This window comes from Sebastes umbrosus, chromosome 4 (assembly GCF_015220745.1).
Source record: "Sebastes umbrosus isolate fSebUmb1 chromosome 4, fSebUmb1.pri, whole genome shotgun sequence".
NCBI classification, from domain to species: domain Eukaryota; kingdom Metazoa; phylum Chordata; class Actinopteri; order Perciformes; family Sebastidae; genus Sebastes; species Sebastes umbrosus.
The window spans coordinates 10,005,997-10,025,181 of record NC_051272.1 but is presented as its reverse complement, the minus strand read 5'-3'; the positions used below and the strand labels follow the sequence as shown (position 1 = coordinate 10,025,181).

General features: G+C 41.0%; 1 protein-coding gene across 7 annotated transcripts in view; it reads left to right on the top strand.

The window, feature by feature from the left end:
* The window catches only part of ptprz1a (protein tyrosine phosphatase receptor type Z1a), a 92,947-nt gene that overhangs the window by 33,132 nt on the left and 40,630 nt on the right, over positions 1 to 19,185 (top strand). For all 7 annotated transcript variants that reach the window (XM_037767388.1, XM_037767387.1, XM_037767391.1 and 4 more), the window contains exons 2-7: positions 1,414 to 1,476; positions 9,837 to 10,016; positions 12,661 to 12,812; positions 13,124 to 13,219; positions 17,039 to 17,105; positions 17,192 to 17,349. In XM_037767388.1, coding sequence (XP_037623316.1) covers positions 1,414 to 1,476; positions 9,837 to 10,016; positions 12,661 to 12,812; positions 13,124 to 13,219; positions 17,039 to 17,105; positions 17,192 to 17,349 — 716 coding nt within the window. The remainder of the gene's footprint in view (positions 1 to 1,413; positions 1,477 to 9,836; positions 10,017 to 12,660; positions 12,813 to 13,123; positions 13,220 to 17,038; positions 17,106 to 17,191; positions 17,350 to 19,185) is intronic.

The window sequence follows — 19,185 nt, the reverse complement described above, 5'->3', positions numbered from 1 at the left end:
TGAACTTTAGCAGCTTCTCATAGAATTCAATGTAGGAAGATGCTGGTAAGTTTGAAAAAAACTTCATCCAGTATGATCTGATGCCTGAAGAAAACTACAGTGTGATTTGTTAGAACATAATCCAGTAAATTATTGGGCAGGCGCCGAAACATAAAGGATTATGAGTAGAAACGTAAGGCTTTCGCTATTGTAATAAAATATAAGTGCATGTTTTTACACCAATTGCATCGATGAATTCCCAACATTTTTCTCCGTATTGTGACTGCTTGTAAACACACACCTCATCACGTTGCTTTATTTCCTCTTCGCGTAATGTGACCTCTGCTCTTTGTTTCTCAGCCGGGCCGTCGGCGCTCTGTTATGGTAATGAGGTGTTGTTCTCTAACGGCTCCTCAGGGCGCCGACTCCACTTCATTAATGTGACAGATGCCCGGACAGCCGCTTGGGTTAATAAGTCACCTCCCGACATCACGCCGCGCAGGATCTCATTATATACATCACTGAGTGAACCGAGTTAGTCAGGAAGGTCGAGAGGAAGGTTGTTAGGTGGGGAGGTTGATGAGGGAGGTGTATGATGCGGATAAGCCATCGGTCTTCTTGATTGTGCAGGAAAATGGTTGCAGTGTCTGTGAGTTCGGGCTGATTGCTCTCCACTGTTTTGGTTATTTGGTCATTTTGAGGCAAAATATACAAACATGGCCATAAAGGTGGAGCCTACGTAGTGTGACAGATTACTGCACCTGTCAGGCAAGTAAATACGCCCTTAAGTCTGGCCCATACTAATGAGATTCAAATCTTAACAAATGTGTAAAATCTGTGTTACTTTCAGTAATGGCTCCACCTCGGCGTCGGTCCAAGCAAAGAAATCTCTGGTCTTTCTTTTCACTGTTCTTCCTTCGTTGTATTTTCTACAACTGAACAACCAACTGCGCTGCTTCCTGTTTACACCGGCACGTGCATGCCCAGTGTACGTGAATGGTCATGTGATATTCGTTTTCAGGCGTGGTAGTATGGACGGAGATTAATTCTGAGACGACCCTAAAATGCCCGTTTGGATGGAGATCGTTTTTGTTTTGCTGTCGTCTGTAAAACTTTTTACGACCTTAAAGCACCCAAAGCTGCAATCTGTGGAGTTCATTTCAAGTTCTTCATATTTCATAACTGTTATCTGTTTTTATAGAGACAAAGATTAAAAAAGGGCTAAATAATAGCCTTTATAGACTTTGGAAGTACATAATAATCTACATATATTGACAATGATATTTAAAAAAAATCAATCTTTTGTTGTTGCAGCTGTAAACCAGTTATGAAACAGGATTCAGCAGATAAATTAATTTAGATATATATCCAGAACAACATATAATCTGTCATTAATAATGCATATAAATGACCATCTCTTTCTCTCTCTTGCAGCCGGAGGATACGCGTACAGGAATCAACGCAAGTTCTCAGAAGGCATCGACTGGTCGTACGCAGGTGAGTCACACAGGAGCAGTTCATGTAAAAAATGTAAATGTTAAAACTATAAAATGCTCTGGCAGCAAGAGATTACTTGTTACTGTGCGTGTAGTTCACCTGCGTGTGAACTGGACTGGAATAACATCCTGTCAGTCAGCAGGTTGGGGAGTTTTAAAGGCTCTGTGTTTATTTTGATGCTTTCCTGAGTGACACTTTGCTTATTTTAGCTTTTGTAACACAAACACACTTCTGGTGTTGAGTGAAAGGAAGGCTAGAATGTAGTTCTATGGTATGTTAAGCTGTGTTCGGACTGAGAGTGAAACCAATTTTTGCCTCACTTTACTCCCATTGGTTGGACCGCCGGTATTATTTGTGTTCATTCGCTCTAGACGCACCGGAGAGGAGAATGAGCTTGTCTCCATAGATACAAACAACTTTTCTTTCCGCCATCAACCATGGAAGAAATAACCACTGTTGCTGCTTTGTACATGTTGTGGGAGTCCCAGATATGTCAGAAAACCAAACGCGATCATGTCTGGGTTCATAACGTCACCCGGCGGCGAGCTGTATTCACATACAGTGCCATTGCACTGACTGTATCTAGCAAGCCACACGTTCCTACTGCGGTATTTGAAAATATAATTCAGGAAAACGATGCCGTCCTTCTCTGCAGAATCACATGAATCCAATTTTAGCCACTTTCTGATGTCTCATTTTAGGATTTACATGTGAATAGAAACTCATACACACACACACACACACACACACACACACACACACACACAGAGAAAGCATTTATTTGATCTTTCTGGATCAGAAGAGGCATTTGAACAAGAACGAGTTAAAACAGTGTGTCAGTTTCCTCTCTGAGCATCATTTGGTTCTATGTGAGAGATTTAGCTCCAAACATTACATATTATATACATTATTAATGTAAAGAGGGACATGTTGTGCTGATATGATTCTGACAGCCAATCCCAGCGTAAATAATTCATGAGTTCCCAGCTGCGTATCTTTTAATGTTGTGTTCTTTAATCTGCATTCATGTTGGTTAAACACTGCACATTTAACCGTTTAACAGAAAAGATGGTGATTGAAGTGATTTCAAATGGAATTTCTGGAGGAGAGGATGTTTATGTACTCCTTGTTGTAGCTACTCTACGCTCCCTGCTTTTGTTAAATAAGCCATACATTTGCTAATTATCAAAGTACAGCTGAGGATGATGGGAATGTTATTAGTTTCGTTGACCTGATGATGGCGCTAAATGAAAAATGAATGGGTCAACAACAGTTTGACAATTCATCTTGAGGGGGACGTGGATGTCTGAACCACATTTAATGGAAATTCATCCAACAGATATTTCAGTCAGATCCATAAAATGTCAAACAACATTTCGCAAGAGAAAATGTCAGGGGATCAAAATCACCAAAATCACAAGGTTTCATCTTCTGGGCACTATGAATACATGTACAAAATATCATGGAAATCCATTCAGTAGTTTTTGAGAAATTGCACACACAAAAAAGAAAGACATATAAATATGAACCTCATGGGGACACTAGCAAGTCAGTGGCATCACCAAAGTCAGTGGGATTCATCCTATTGGGAACATGAATATCTGTACAAACTTGCATGGCAATGAAATAATCAATCATTCAATCAAAAGTTGTTGAGATATTCCAGTCTTGGTCCAAAGTGGAGGACCGATCGAGTGACAGACTGACATTGTCATCCATGCAGCCATGCTTCTACCATGGGTAAAAATCAATGGTCCTCAAGGAATACATTCTGACTCAAGATTTAACAATTTGTACATTCTAAAGCTGAACCAGGTTGATGACAAACATCAAGAGTGAGTGGAAAATTCACAAGTGAATTCTTCTGGTAGTTGAATGTGTAACAGATAAAATGAGGATGTGGTAAGTTGTGTTTGCAGTCATGTCCCCTCTCTGGGTGTTGAAGCACTTGAGGTTTATCTTTTCGCTTTTTGTTCTTTTTCATGTTAGTGCAACCCGTTCTCACTCCCATCTCGTCAAATAGCGCTGCTTGGTCAGTGCCCGTGGCGTCTGATACTGATGCACTGAGGCGCCCTTTAGCGTCTGTATGAGATGCACCGGGCTTTCAACTAAGTAAAGTAAACCCATCCACCTCATTATTAGGTGGTCAGAGCAACTGACGTAGTATACAGAATGAGAAAGTCCGCTTTGAGTTTAGACGGGTTAAACAAACAGGACTTTCACCCAGGAGACCGCTGTTTAGAGTTGGGCGATATATTACAATTTTCCAATCGGCCACAGTCAACCTAACAACTGACGGTTATCGCTGTTCTAGCGGCGGAGCATCGTAAAACAAACTACATTCAAACTCGTCAGAAAGAAAATAAAACCCACCAAAACTGTCTTTGTATTCTTTCCAACAATCACCAACTCTGGTTTGGTCAAAATAAACCTTTAATTCACAGAGCTGGATCTGAGAATATACCGGCTCTAAACGTTGTTTTACTCCGCTGTCTCTCTCTCTGCATGATGAGCTACGGATGAACGGCTCTCATTCTTTGGAGGCAGACCATTAAATTAGCAAAATAAAATGACAAACATCAACCCAAAAAATTGCCCTAACAACCCTCAATGTTCCCCGATATATTCGTCCAATCGTGGAGATCCCAAAGTTTCCAAAGATAACAAACATGTCAGGCTGAATTTTGGGGAATTGTGTATAAAAGGATATCTACAATATTTCCATTAAATTGAATACAGCAGCCATAAAAGAACAGTCTTGGGTTTTGATATTTCACTCAGTGTAAACATCATATAGCTCAAATGAAGAGCTGCAGCAACAGGATAGAGGATAATGTATACTGTTTGTGTTAGAGCGACATAATGTGGAAACTAATTCTAACTTTATGGCTGCTTCAAGGGAAAGTAAAGGTAAATATTTAAGGTTCAAGCAGCAAAAATACATTTATGATCCTTTTAAATAAATACAATAAAGAAGAAAGTAAATTAAACTATGAGAGAAATCATCCTTTAGACCCTTAGAAGTCACTTTTAATGCCTTTTAAGCTTTATAGTGTTTTACAGTGTTGGGTGGTTTTCATCTACAATACTTTAATACCCCAAATAATCCCAGAAGTGATGTCTAAGTGCCTCTGAAGTATCCACCCTTTCTATCCACATCTACTCTGTTATAAATATCCCTGAGAAGCATACACGAAGAAAACAGGTGTAGTTTTTATTTAGTGATTCTGCCGCCTGGACTTTTATTAGTCCTTGTTTTTGTTTTTATTTTTACACCTTAAAAGAATAGTTCAGTATTTTGTGAAACACACTTATTTGCTTTCTGTCTGAGGGTGAGATGATGTGCAAAGTTCAAGAATACACCTACCAACATCTCTAAACCTTAGTAATTAACATCAACGTTACGGAGATAGATAAAGGATGAATTAATGGTGATAATCTTATCGTGGTTACTTGTTACTTGTTTCTGTTGAGCTTGAATGAGGTTTGTTTTAGAGTGATCAACGAGGTAAAGTTACTGTTCCTGTCAATGGAGTCTGGTGGCTTTGAGGAGAGCATATAACGGCGGTTTGTTTTCACATCTAGCTCGGTGAATTAAGGGTTTATTTCAACCAAACGAGGGTTGGCGATTGTTGGAAAAGTGGAAAGACTAACAAAGACGGTTTTAAGGAGTTTTATTTTGTTTCTGTCGAGTTTGAATGAAGTGTCTTTCAATGACCAGCGAGACAAAAGTCACTGTTGTCTGACTGGAGTCTGGTGGCTTTGAGGAGAGCAGCTTATTTTTATGTTTTATTCGTTAAGAAATTATAATAATTGGAAAAGGGGTAAAAAAATAATTAGCATGTCGTGTTTCCATTACTGCCGATCGGAGCTGGAGCAGATAAATACCTGCGACTACTGCAGGGTCATTTGTCCTAGAAATGAATGCTGATTGTAACCTTTCACACTAAAGACAAAAGCCAGATGTTAGTGGGTGTTTTGGTGGGTTTCTCTATCCAGTGGGAAAGTGGCTTTACTTTCCAACACTGTCGTTTCCTGTTTCTGTCAATTTGGTTTTCTGATGGTTCCCTAACCTTAACCATGTGGTCATTACTATAACCATGATGATGGAGGTCCCCTGACCAACCAACCATGTAGTTATTTTAGTTTCACTACAACAAACCGCTCCAGAAACACTTCAGAAAAGCTTCAGAAAACCCAGGTGGTATGGATCTCCCTTGAGGCTTTTATAACTTGTTCATAGTTAATGGAATATTTGAGAAATGCCTTGACTCACTACTGAGTTGAGTGGAAATGTCTTTTCATCCAACAACCTTTACTTGTTTTATTGTCTTGTTTTCTTTTCTTTAAGCCCCTGAGACACGACCGACTTTACTGTCTTTCAGAGGCTGTAGCAGATTCAGTTTTAAAGCTAGAGTCAAGATAAAAAAACTAAGGAATCCATTGGTACCAACCAAGGTCATGCTTAGGAAGAAAAACTGGCATGGCCATTTTCAAAGGGGTCCCTTGACCTCTGACCTCAAGATATGTAAATGAAAATGGGCCCAAAAATTGCTGCAACAACTTATGAAACACAATAGAGCATGGGGATGACCATCATATATTTCTATCATAATGTTCTAAGCCCTTATACACTTTTACAATTTATTTTAATTCATTCATTTATGTTGATATCTAATTTTTGACTAGAACAACTTGACACAGTGCTGAGCTGCATCTCAAATTAATCTTCAGATTCCCAGCTTTCAGATGATGTACACCACTTCTGCTGTTGACCTGCTATCTGTCTCAGAGGGTTAAACTTTACTGCTACGTTAGTTAGTCAAGGTTTCACATTTTGAAATGAAGCTACCCGCCCTGTGGTTTAAGGTCGGGTATGTTTACAGCCTGTCTGAGTGTGTTTGCTCTCCATTGACATGCTAATATCCGTCCTGACCCAGAAGCCTGTCTGACCTGGTTCGGGCTCTTTGTCCTCTGGTGGAAGAAGCTCTAAACAGCCAATCAGAGTGAGGACAGAGAGTCACGTGACCGCTGATATACCTGCTAACAGACACCACACCAGCTGGTTGAGTCAACACTACAACACTTAATTAGCACAGAAAGGGTGAAACATCTGCAAGATTACTGAGACAGTTCATCACGCTGAACATCTGGCTTGTTTTCTGTTGAACGAATCTGAATTAAAAAGCTCTTAAATGCTCTTAAAAATCAGAACTATTCAGGTTAAGTTGTCTGAGAGAAGCTTTTTTACAGCAACAAAGGATTTACAGTTACAGTGAGAAGAGAATAAAGCGTGAACAGTCACAAACAGGACAGAATAATATATAATAATCAGGCATTAAAGCAGTTGTAGGCAGTTTGAGGATGATTATTGGTGTTGAATAAAGTTATCTATGCCAAGATTCAACGACTGTAGTCACAACCCATAATTAAGACATCCTTACCTTTATTGTAATGCAGTGGAAAATATTTTTGTACTTGTTGACATCTGGCTGGGAACAGGTTTTAATTAGCAAATGATAATAATCATGCTGACGATGCCGGAGCTGCACCTTCTCTCAGGTTGCATGTTAAGTTGTGTGTTGTGTTTCGGTGCTTTTTACCCGTCAGACCTTCAGCAGCGGATCACGTGGAGGCTGAACGATGGATTCCAATGACAGTTTATCTTTTATTTTTGAGAAACGGCACTTTGATTTGAATGTCTCGGTCGTGTTTTCTGATACGACGGTACCATCGATACCCTTCCAAAACTGATATAAATCACTGTTGGAACATAAATCTGTGTTATGATATGACAACACTATGGTTAAAGGTACAATTGATAACATTGATAACATTCAGCCATTAGATGTCACACTCTCCCTCCCCCGTTCCATTGCATTCACTTCACAACAAATGGTTGCCAGTTCGTTGCACGCTCCACAGGTGCATCAGATGTTTTGCCCGACGCCTTTTGCCAAGGGGGCAAGCGGCTAAGCCTGTAGTTACACGTCTCCGTGTGATCGGACCTTAAAACATCAGTAGGCTGTAAACTGTGGGTGATTTCAACATATTGACCCGGGGAAACATACACTGAACATTTGACTAAGGGAAAAAACATTGCTGAGAACATGAAACCATTTGAAAAGTCTCCTTAAAGTGTGATATTAAGAGGATATTGAGCAGGGGAACATTGATAAATTCCCAATCAAAACAGCTTCTTCTAAACGTCAGTCTCCGAGACGTTGTCGTCCACTGAGTGAAGACAGTAACTCTGAGCAGATGTGAACAAATCCACATGCAACATGCTGCAGTCACTGCAGCAGGATATATGAGCTGAACCTCACATGCTGCTCAGATTTATTCAGCAATAAATGTGAAACTAAAAGCTGGAGGTTGTATATTAGTTCGACGTGAAATATGAGCTGCTGGATTAAATCAGTTTGGTTCAGTTTGAGGTGCAGCTGACAAACACATGAATGAATGAAGTCGTCTGTGAGGGATAATTTGTATTGCTGGCTGTAACACTTTCCATACTGTATTTATGTCTTCCGTCATGTCAGCGTGCTCTTTGTGTTTGAGAGCAGAGAGGAAACCTGATGCTGAACTCTTTCTTCTGTTAGCAGAAGGCTGCCGGCTGTGTTTGAGAAAACGTCTGCTTGAACTTTGAAAAATGTTGGACTTTGACCTCGTGAGAGCCGTAAGAAAGAAACATGTGAGCTGATATTAAAGCCAGAGTGCAGCAGAACAGCTGGCAGTTATTAGCTCATTAGCTTGTTAGCTCATAGTTAGCTCTCCCAGAGCTGCACACCTGTGAGCAGTCATTGCATCATTAGATAGAGAGAGAAGTCTGCACTTCATCAGTTTGTCCAACTAATGAAGGGAGAATATCATCAACACCTGCAGTTTCAGTTTCAGTTTGATTCACTCAAATCAGTCTACTGTGGGTCTCAGAGCGTTGACCAGTTGGATGTTCAGTAAAACACAGTACAGAGTGATGAAGACCGTGTGCCAGAGACGATGCATGCACCGCCGAGTGTTCGTGACTGACTGATCATCCTCCAGCCTGTTACGCTGGAAAACACCCGTCCAGATGTGTTCGTCAACATCAGTAACACACATGTGCATCCATGATGCTGTGATTTAAACAGATTTAAACAGTGTTTACTCTATATCTGTATCTGTATATAGAGTGGACCAAAGACTGTTGTGTTCACTGTTGCTGGTTGACATGAACCTCAGAATGAAGCAGGAGTACAGTGAGTTCTGTATCCACTGCATTTTGGACTCGGTTTAACACTGAATAATGAGATGAATTAATTAGCTTTCTTTTGCTTTTGGAGGATCTGATTATACAAAATGTCCATATTTCATACATTTGGGGTTTCCTCCTTGTTCTAGACCAGTGATTCTCACAGTGGGAATCAATCTGTCGTGAATCACTCACTTCACTCAGAGAGCAACGAACTGTTCCTGCTGCTGCTAAGCTTAGCTTATTAGCCAGCTAGCTAGCCGGCGAGAACTATTTGAGTCAGTCCACATCGCCAAGTGACGCTAAGCTCAAATAGTTATATCGAGCGTCAGCGACGGGAGACCAAAATCCATCATGTGTCTTCAGCGAACGAAGCCATGAATCCGGCCGAGCTAAAGCAACATCTGATAACAAAGCACCCTGAATATCAGATTATTATTTTATGATTTGGATTGAAATGTGTTTCTGTTTATCACTATCACTATCTACAACAGGTCTGAAGTATTTAGGTTGAAATGTTTTAGAAAACAAATAGTTTCAATGGCATCTAAGAGTAAAAATGGTAGTAAGCATTATGCTTCATCTGTGTTACGATTGTGAGGGGTCCTTGGAGAATGTTCTTCCCTTTAAGGGGTCCATGGCCCCAAAACGTTTGAGAACCCCTGTTCTAGAAAATAGAATATATAATTACACCTTAACCAACTTGACACACTGACACCATGACAGCTCTGTGATTGTTGGGGGTTGTGAGAATTTGGAGACCTAAAAACAAGGTCAAGGGTCACAGAGAGTTAAGAAACTCAGTGACGTGTGCGATTGAACTATTTTGGCAGTTAGTATGCAAGAAGGACCATACTGATGTTTTTTCTTGTTTGACTACAGTTTTGTCATCATATGGTGACGCAGCTGTGAGCAGAAAGCTGTTGTCAAAACTCGTTCTTGTTCGTTCAAGTGCTTTTAGGAAAATCCAACATGTGAGAGTTTGAGAGTCGACTGCTTCAAAACATCTATATGTTGAACTTTTGTCTTCTAGGTTTGATTTTCTGACTCCACAGGTGGTTTTTCTGAAGCTAAGTGATGCACCTGGATGGTACATTAACGTGTCCTTGTGATTCTGTCTGCCCTCCAGGAACTTTAAATCAGAACAACTGGGCCAAGAAATTTCCGTCCTGCAGCAACGCCAAGCAGTCTCCCATCAACATCGAGGAGAACCTGGCTCAGGTGAAGCTGCAGTACCAGAAGCTGAGGTTTGATGGCTGGGAGAGCCTGACCACCGACAGGACGACCATCCATAACGATGGCAAGACGGGTAAGAACCATCACCTGCTGGTTTGAAGACAGGACTGTGGTCGCTGTTTTCAAGAGCAAAAGGGTCTGTGGACTATCTTTAAAACAGCAGTATTTTTATATTATACTGTATATATCAGGGCCGTCAATCGATACAAATATTTAATCATGATTAAATTGTTCAATTTTAATCCAAAACCCAATTGAACAATCCCACTGGCTTTTAGTGGAGGGAACCAGGGCGATGCTAACTTCCTGGTTGGCCTACAAAAATATGTCATCACTGGATCACTCTATATCCATGAAGCCTAAAATTATTAAATTAATTTAAATATCTCCAGCCCTTCCTAAAGCTGTTTTTGTTAAGTGACTAGGTCAGCTTAAAAAATGTTTCCTCATTTCCTTCCTCCCTCCTTCCCTCCCCTCCTTAAGTGTCGACCTTCTGTTTTTCTAATGACAGTTTCTCCCAGATAGATACTGAGCGAAGGGGCCTTTCTTCATACAGTGGTGTCCTATTGTAAAGGATACAGTTACCAGTTTCTCATTTGACAGGATTGAGAGCCTTTTATATATTTCCTCTCCCTCTAAGTGGTGTGACACACAATAACCTACAGTGTGCATTCAAGGTAATTGTTAAGTGAAATTGTAGACAAGAGGGATCCCGCCTCGCCTTTCGAAAAGCTCCAAACAGACGAGTCCAGTGCTTCTTAGCAACGGGACTCTCAGCGAAATAAGAAGCACTCTGTTGCGGTTGTTGTTCGGCCGCCAGCTGCACCAAAGGCTTTTATTAATGGAGATGTTTGGTGGACAATCTGAGCACGATTCAGGCCGACAGTACTTAAACCTGTTTTTATCAGCCCACAAATGGGCCCAGTGTAGGTTCAAGGCGCAGGCTGAACCTTCTCTTTGAAAGCTGCGGGGCTGTGAGGGGAGCCATAAATGGAAGATTTTAGAGAAAGAGGTGATGGATAGAGCGTATGTGTCGGTTCATGCCTTTTGATACGGGGCACTTTTCAACAGGAATGAATCAGCTACAAGTTGAGTCAATATTTGCCCTCCCTCGAAGGGAAATTAGATTTTAGACGTGGCTAAAAGAAAACACAATATAACACACAGACAACAAAGAGGACATGAATGAGGCGGATCAAAGTGGTGGAAATAATAAAAAAAAAAAAAAGCAACGCGAGTATTCAGCAGATCGATGTTTCTTCCTCACTGCGTTCACATGAAAAATATGTATTATCTGTGCAAAACAATAGTCACATGCTCTTTCTGTTTTTAAGGTGGTGGATTGAGATGTACATTATAGTACAGAAGATGAAAGGACTGAGTAATGCTTCACCTTTATTAGACCATCAAAGAGCGTTTCGACCCCTCGAGGGAACCTTTTGTCAGGTCAAACAAAGACCGACCTGAAGAAGATCCCCTTGTTGATTGAATCATTGTTTGATGGTCTAATAAAATAAAGGTGTTAGTGGAGTATTGTCTCATCTTTTTGATCTTCTGTACATTTATAATCCATTATTTCAGCGAGAGGTCAAGCTGTGTTGTCTTCAAAGCTTTAAAAGCAGTAGACAGATTTCACACATGATGATTTAACTCGGGCTGTCAAAGTTAACGCAATAATAACGTGTTCACGCTAACTTTGAAGATACTGGCATCATATGAAACTAAAAAAACTAATGAATCTATTGGTACTAACCATGTCATACTAGCTTGTCGCGAAGGAGGCTAAATAACGCTCCAAACTTGCGCTAAATTTTGGCGAGGAAAAACTGTCATGGCCATTTTCAAAGGGTACCCTTGACCTCTGACCTCCAGATATGTGAATGAAAATGGGTTCTATTGGTACCCACGAGTCTCCCCTTTACAGACATGCCCACTTTATGATGATCACATGCAGTTTGGGGCAAGTCATAGTCAAGTCAGCACAGTGACACACTGACAGCTGTTGTTGCCTGTTGGGCTGCAGTTTGCCATGTTATGATTTGAGCATATTTTTTATGCTAAATGCAGTACCTGTGAGGGTTTCTGGACAATATTTGTCATTGTTTTGTGTTGTTAATTGATTTACAATAATAAATATATACATACATTTGCATAAAGCAGCATATTATCCACTCCCATGTTGATAAGAGTATTCAATACTAGACAAATCTCCCTTTACGGTACATTTTGAACAGATAATAAATGTCAGATTAATCATGATTAACTATAGACAATCATGCAATTAATTGTGATTAAATATTTGAATCGATTGACAGCCCTAGATTTAATTAAATAAAGTACACCACATTTAGTGTCATACATTTATTTCTCTGGGCTGCATGGTGGTGCAGTGGTTAGCACTGTCGTGTTAGCGTTAGCGTGGGTTTTCTCCGGGTTCTCAGGTTTCCTCCCTCAGTCCATAGACATGCAGGTTAGGTTAATTGTTGACTCTAAATTGCCCGTAAGTGTAAATGTGAGTGTGAATGGTTGTCTGTCTCTATGTGTCAGCCCTGTGATAGTCTGGCGACCTGTCCAGGGGTATACCCCGCCTTCGCCCAATGTCAGCTGGGATCGGCTCCAGCTCCCTCGCGACCCTGAATGGGATAAGCAATAACAGATAATGAATGAAAAAAAAAAAAGGATGAACATTTATTTCTTCATGTCTTTTCTGTTTTCAGTGGCGATTGATGTGGATGGAGAGTTCTACGTCAGCGGAGGCGGTCTCAGGGCAAAGGTCAAGGTGGGACGTATCACCTTCCACTGGGGGCGCTGCAACGCCTCCTCAGAGGGCTCCGAGCACAGTCTGGATGGAGTCAAATACCCACTGGAGGTGAGGCGTGACAAATGTTGCGCCCAAGAATGGCCTGCATGTTTCATGGCCAGTTGCATAAAAGTGGGGAGCTAAAATATAACGGTTAATTTTTTTTGCCAGTATTTATACATACTGTTACCATTTTCATTAACTTTCACTTTCACAAGGACAGTGGCAACAAAACACACCAAACACTGGTGTTTTCTTTCCTTTTGTCCCCCTCTGTTAGCCTACTAAAAGATCTGGTGCTTTTACAGACCTGCAACAAAGCACCGTGTAGCTCTTGTGACACCTCACTGGACTTAACATATTTCTGTTTCCTCCCACAGATGCAGATCTACTGTTATGAGACGCAACGCTTTGACTCTTTAGATGAAACCATCAAGGCCGGAGGCAGAATCACAGCGCTCGCCGTGCTGTTTGAGGTGTGCATGCTTTACAAGGCAGATGATCGTGTACTCTGATAACACTGAGATAAACAGACAGGCTGGGTGTCTGTCTACTGAAAAAGTAAAGTCTGCATTAAAATGCAAATAACCCATTCAAATCAGGACATTTGAACAGAGGAAATAGTTTGTTGTGGAAAGTAAAGAAACTAACACTGTGAAATCTTGAGGCGTGAACCAGAATGTTTCGCTGCTAATTTGATTTATTAGCTAAACAAAACCAAACTGTCTAAACAGATAAACTTAACTACTATTTGACCTATAAACTAAACTAACCTAAAAACAGCTTTGCCAGCTTAATTAAATCATTAATTAAGAATGACTAAACTTTTAAACATAAAAATAACTTTTAGCTAAACTTAAGTCACTATTGACTAAACTGTTTATTACAAGGTTCATTTATTTGTCATTTTACATCACAAGGTTGCACAACGAAATGTAAAGTTGTAGCTCCGTCACGCTAAACACACATTGAACAGATAATCAAATATTTTAATTAGAATAGAATTCAAATATAAAAGTATAACTTATATTGTTATTTATGGTGGAGATACCAGTAATACCACGGTGTAAAAATACTGTGCTTCGCTGTTGTTTGCACTGTTAGCGCTGTTGGCACAATTAGCTGTGAGCCGCTGGCTCAGCCGTCGCCATGTTGAGAGCCACTGAGAGGCAGGGGAATTGGCATTGGCATTGCCATTTTGGCATTTTCAGTCCAAAATGGCGGCAGCACTACCTCAGCGCCATCTAGCGGCTGTTGTCAAAAAGATCACCAGAGTTTCGCCTCTTTGCTTCTACACTCTTTGCTTTCACTCAGGGCTTACAATACATTAAGCCCAGGATTAATTTCCTCTGAATAGCGTACAATTTGTTGAGATTTGACCCGAGAGTGAAATGCTTCTAAGCTTTTTTCCAAACATTTTGATTTTGCCCTGAAAAGTCAGAGTTAGCCCTTCTGTGTGGGTTTACAGCAGCCAGCTCCGGGCTAACGGTTTGGATGTTCCACATCCTGATGGGGGGCTTGACAGCATGGTCTGAAAAGCACTATTCTTGTACACAACATAGGAGTTTGAGTTAGTGCTCATTTCACAAATGATTTGAGCAGCTTATCTGAAATTCTCACAGTTGGCAGCTTTTAAACACAGAATGACTTTATGGGTGACTTTTAGTTCAAGACGGAGAGAAATCAGACTGAGGGAATGAATCAAAGTGTTTCAGTGGTATCACCAGTGTGCTGTGGTAATACCTCAGTGAGTGCACCGTGTTGTGAACAGTTTGATTCATATCTTGGCTGAGGATCATTGCCGAGCTCTTGCCTGTGTTTTCGTGTTCGGTGCCTTTGTGCAGTCGTGTTGCCTCCGGCCGGGTTGGCGTGTTCGAACCGACAGAGGCCATGTTGGAACGAAGCTCAGAAAAACGTCTGATGTGAAGCTGCAGGCTCTCTGTGTGTTGTGTGCTGCAGGTTGGGTGGAGAGCAGGGTGGGGTAACTACCAAACAACACAAAAAAGCTAGTAAATTTTGTTTTTGTGCTCTGCCAACCTCCCACCAGCTTTCAAACTGTTTTAAGTCTCCGAAATTCTTGTTGAGGGGAGTCTGGTGGCTTTGTTGGAGAAGGTGAATGTTATATAACCTGAAAGTCCGTTTGAATCTGGCCTGATGTGACCTGTACTTCAGGTCAGTCTTTACTTATATTAATAATAGAACAACTTGATGAGCTTCAGTTGTCCATACTTCGATATATAAGTTGCAAAACACTAGGGAGGAGGCAAAAAAACATTACAACACTTGATTTATTGCCTCAGTAAACATTGTAAACATGAGTTTATGTCCTCAATAATTTCAAGTCTTCTTCAATACAGCATGATGATCATTTAGTAAATTATGGTCCAATTTAGAGTCAAATAGACCATAAAGCAAGGGATGATTGTATAGAAGTCTATGAGAAAATGAGCCTACTTCTCACTTGATTTATTACCTCAGTAAACATTGTAAACAGAAGTTTATGGTCTCAATCGCTAGTTTCAAGTCTTCAATACAGCGTGATGTTCATTTAGTAAATTATGGTCCCATTTAGAGTCAAATAGACCATAAAGCAGGGGATGCTTTAGGGCGTGGCTACCTTGTGATTGACAGGTTGCTAAACCTAAGACTTAGCATAGACTGTATATAAGAAGTGGACGTAGTCACCGTGATGTCACCCGTTGGTTCGTGGGCTGCCGTTTTCAAGCCTTGAGTTGGGCATTTGGGCCGTCGCCATCTGTTTTTTTTGCAACCAGAAGTGACACAATAGTAAAGCTACCGAACACTGAATAAGATATTTTCCGGCGACCAAAATGTTAATATTAACTTTCATGAATTTAAAACACACTGTGAAAGGGTCAAAGTTGTAAGACGAAAACACGGACAACTCCCAGACCAGACAACGCCGTGGTAGCGACCTCTCAATCACAAGGTAGCCACGCCCTAAAGCATCCCCTGCTTTATGGTCTATTTGACTCTAAATGGGACCATAATTTACTAAATGAACATCACGCTGTATTGAAGACTTGAAACTAGCGATTGAGACCATAAACTTCTGTTTACAATGTTTACTGAGGTAATAAATCAAGTGAGAAGTAGGCTCGTTTTCTCATAGACTTCTATACAATCAGACTTCTTTTAGCAACCAGAGGAGTCGCCTCCTGCTGGCTATTAGAAAGAATGACAGTTTAAGGCACTTCAGCATTGGTTTCACTTTTCAGACTCCGGAGGTAGCTCACTGGTTTTCAGTTCATGAAAGTTACTTGTAACATTTTTTTGCCTCAAAATGTCTTACTCATCGTTCGGTTGTACCTAGCTCCACCGTCTTGTGTCACCTCTGGTTCCAAACCAAGATGGCAACAGCCAAAATGCTGAACTCGAGGCTTCAAAACCGTAGTCCACAAACCAATGGGTGATGTCACGGTGACTACGTCCCCTTTTATATACAGTCTATAATGCAAACTCTAAAAAAGTTGCAGCATTATTCCACTGAACACTCCCTGCGGCCATCCAGATATTACAGTCTTTAAACGTTACCTCTTAATGATAGTTCTGTGTGTAGACTGAAGATAGCGTTCTAGCTGTCAGACTGGTTTAGGTGATTAACGCCCACTCTGGTGTTTTGGACCTGTCATCAAAGTCTGTTAACTGTTCCCACGAATCTTTACTTCCAGCCTGTTATTGTGCCATTAGAGACAACATCAAGGAATCCACATGACCACACAGCGTTTTACTACAACCACAATAACTGCAGCTTGATCTTACTCAGTGGTTGTCGTAACCAGGGGTACTTGGATTGTTGCAGTGGAGTAGTTGGAAAGATTGTACAGTAGCTCAACTAATCAGAAAAAATGTCCACATATTGAGTCAGCTGTAACATTTCAAGTTGGTGCGATTGAGAGTGCATAAAAACGAGTTAGCAAGCGAGCAGATGGCTGAACAGTTCAAATGGTAAGTAAGGTATAAATACAGTGGTGTAAATACTCAAGTACTACATCTTATTTTTTCTTTATATCATTATGTAAAGATAAATATCCATAGTATTAGAATAAATTGAAAATTGAACATTAAAGTGATGAACATATTAATGCATCAATAATAATAATAATCCAGTATTATTATATAATATACATTCTGAAATGGGCCATTTAGTGTAATGGCCAACTGGCCCCTGGTCTGTGTTGAAGTCTGCAGGCTGTTTAATTATGAACAGTTTCCATTCATCGATAAAAAGTGAGACTGAATATGAGATCATCATGTTGGTTTTCTCTTCACAGACGAGCATTGAAGAAAACGTGAACTACGTTGCCATCATAGACAGCATCAACAGCGTGAGCAGATATGGTACGTTGGTTTCTTCTTCTTCTTCTGCCCCCTCTCTTGCCTCTTCTTCTGTTGTGTTTATTTAAGCTGTCTCGTCTGCCGTCCAGGAAAGAGCGCCGAGGTTTTACCCTTCGCCCCGCGAGACCTCCTGCCGAGCTCCACAGAGAAATACTTCATCTACAACGGCTCTCTGACCACGCCGCCGTGCAGCGACACCGTCGAGTGGATCGTCTTCAAGAACACCGTGGCCATCTCTGACGAACAGGTGAGGGATGGGATACCAGTATTTTAGAAAGAAGCAGTCAAAAGTGGATTTCTTATACATATTCACTTTGTCCAATTTGCATTTTAATTAAAAAAAAAAGTAGACATGAACTCATTCAGTCAGTGTTTCAGTTGTATATGGAGACAAATTCTGTTGCACTTCTTGCTTTTCCACAGAATATTTTGCTTTTACGCTTCCTGGTGTTTTGGAGCATACTGCGACAAACATCGCGCTGAGCATAAACGCCTCTGTGCATGCTCGTAGGGTGCGCCATCTACGGAGGCCCGCGCCACAGTATCACGTTGAGTATAAACAAAGCTTAAAAGAGTGAAGTAGTTCAGCCACATACAGTATGTGGGAGTTTGACCGTGCAATGCTCTCTAAGTGAGAGTTTTAAAGTTGATCCTATAAGCTACAGGCAGCCAGTGAAGAGATCTGAGTTTGGGGGTAATGTGAGACCGTCTATTTGACCTAGTGAGTAGTCTAGCAACAGCTTTCTGGATTGCCTGCAGAAGATCAAGTGCAGACATACTGAGTGACTGAGTTTAACCATCAGTGTGGTCCTTTAAGAACCAGACGTCAGCTCTGGGGCTTTTGTTCAAGATGAAAAGACACAAAGCGACACAATTACAGAAGAAATGTCCGTAAACAACGTTTTAGAAAAACATGTTTAAGAAGCTGAAAGGAGGAATTATCATACCAGAGCTCGGAAAACACACACGATGGGTGTGTGTGTGTGTATGTGTGAGTGTGAGTGTGAGTGTGTGTGTCAGCTTAAATACCGTAAAGATCTTTTGTGAGCCAATATTTGTTTGATGTAATGACCACTTCTGTATGGCTGTCAATCACACTTGGCCTTGGGCAGTCAGTCACACACACACAGACACACACACACACACACACACACGCTCAGCCATATGCTTGCACAAACATGTGAAAGCACACACAAAAGGTTTTCAATAGAAAAGTTCTAGTGTGACGCCTGCTGAGGCTCAGACGTCATCTCCCACCAGACTCTTTCACTCATTCACTCTTAACACACAGCTGTCATAAGGCAGGAGGCCTCACACACACACACACACACACACACACATTTGTACCTCTATACTTGTGAGGACCCTCAATCTATGCAGACACCACCCTCATTCACCAGATTCAACTGTTATCAGGCCATTAAATAGGCGTTATCAGTCTCTATAAGCACCATAGATGTGGGTCAATAGGGGCCTACTAAACCTACTACGTTGGAAAAGGAAAAGTGAAACTTAAAAGCAACACGTTCTAACATGTTGTAAAACTGAATGAAACGTCACTTTTTGAACACAAACAAAAAGGCTTCTTTAGGTTTAGGCATTCAAAAACTACAACTTCTTTAGGTTTAGACAACAGAACTACAACTTCTTTAGGTTTAGGCAACAAAACTACAACTTCTTTAGGTTTAGACAACAAAACTACAACTTCTTTAGGTTTAGGCAAAAAAACTACAACTTTTTTTAGGTTTAGGCAACAAAACTACAACTCATGTGCATTATCCTGTTGCACCTTGTACACTGGCCGCTGCATGTCTTCCAGGGTTTCCAGGTGTGACGTGTCTCAGCTGGTCTACATTCCAGCTCAGGTCGAGTTTAACAACCGCAAACGGCGTTAATGGGCTCTGAGCTAGTCTGAGCTGCAGTGTTGACTCTGTGTGAGTCAGACGCTGAGCGTTACCAGAGGGAAGTGACTCACCTGAGCAGGTACTGAGTTGAAAGGGCCATTCCAACATGATTCACAACTCCTTCACTTCCAAACTGCTCAGAGAGCTGCAGCTGTGTGTTGTGGATGATTTGCACTTCA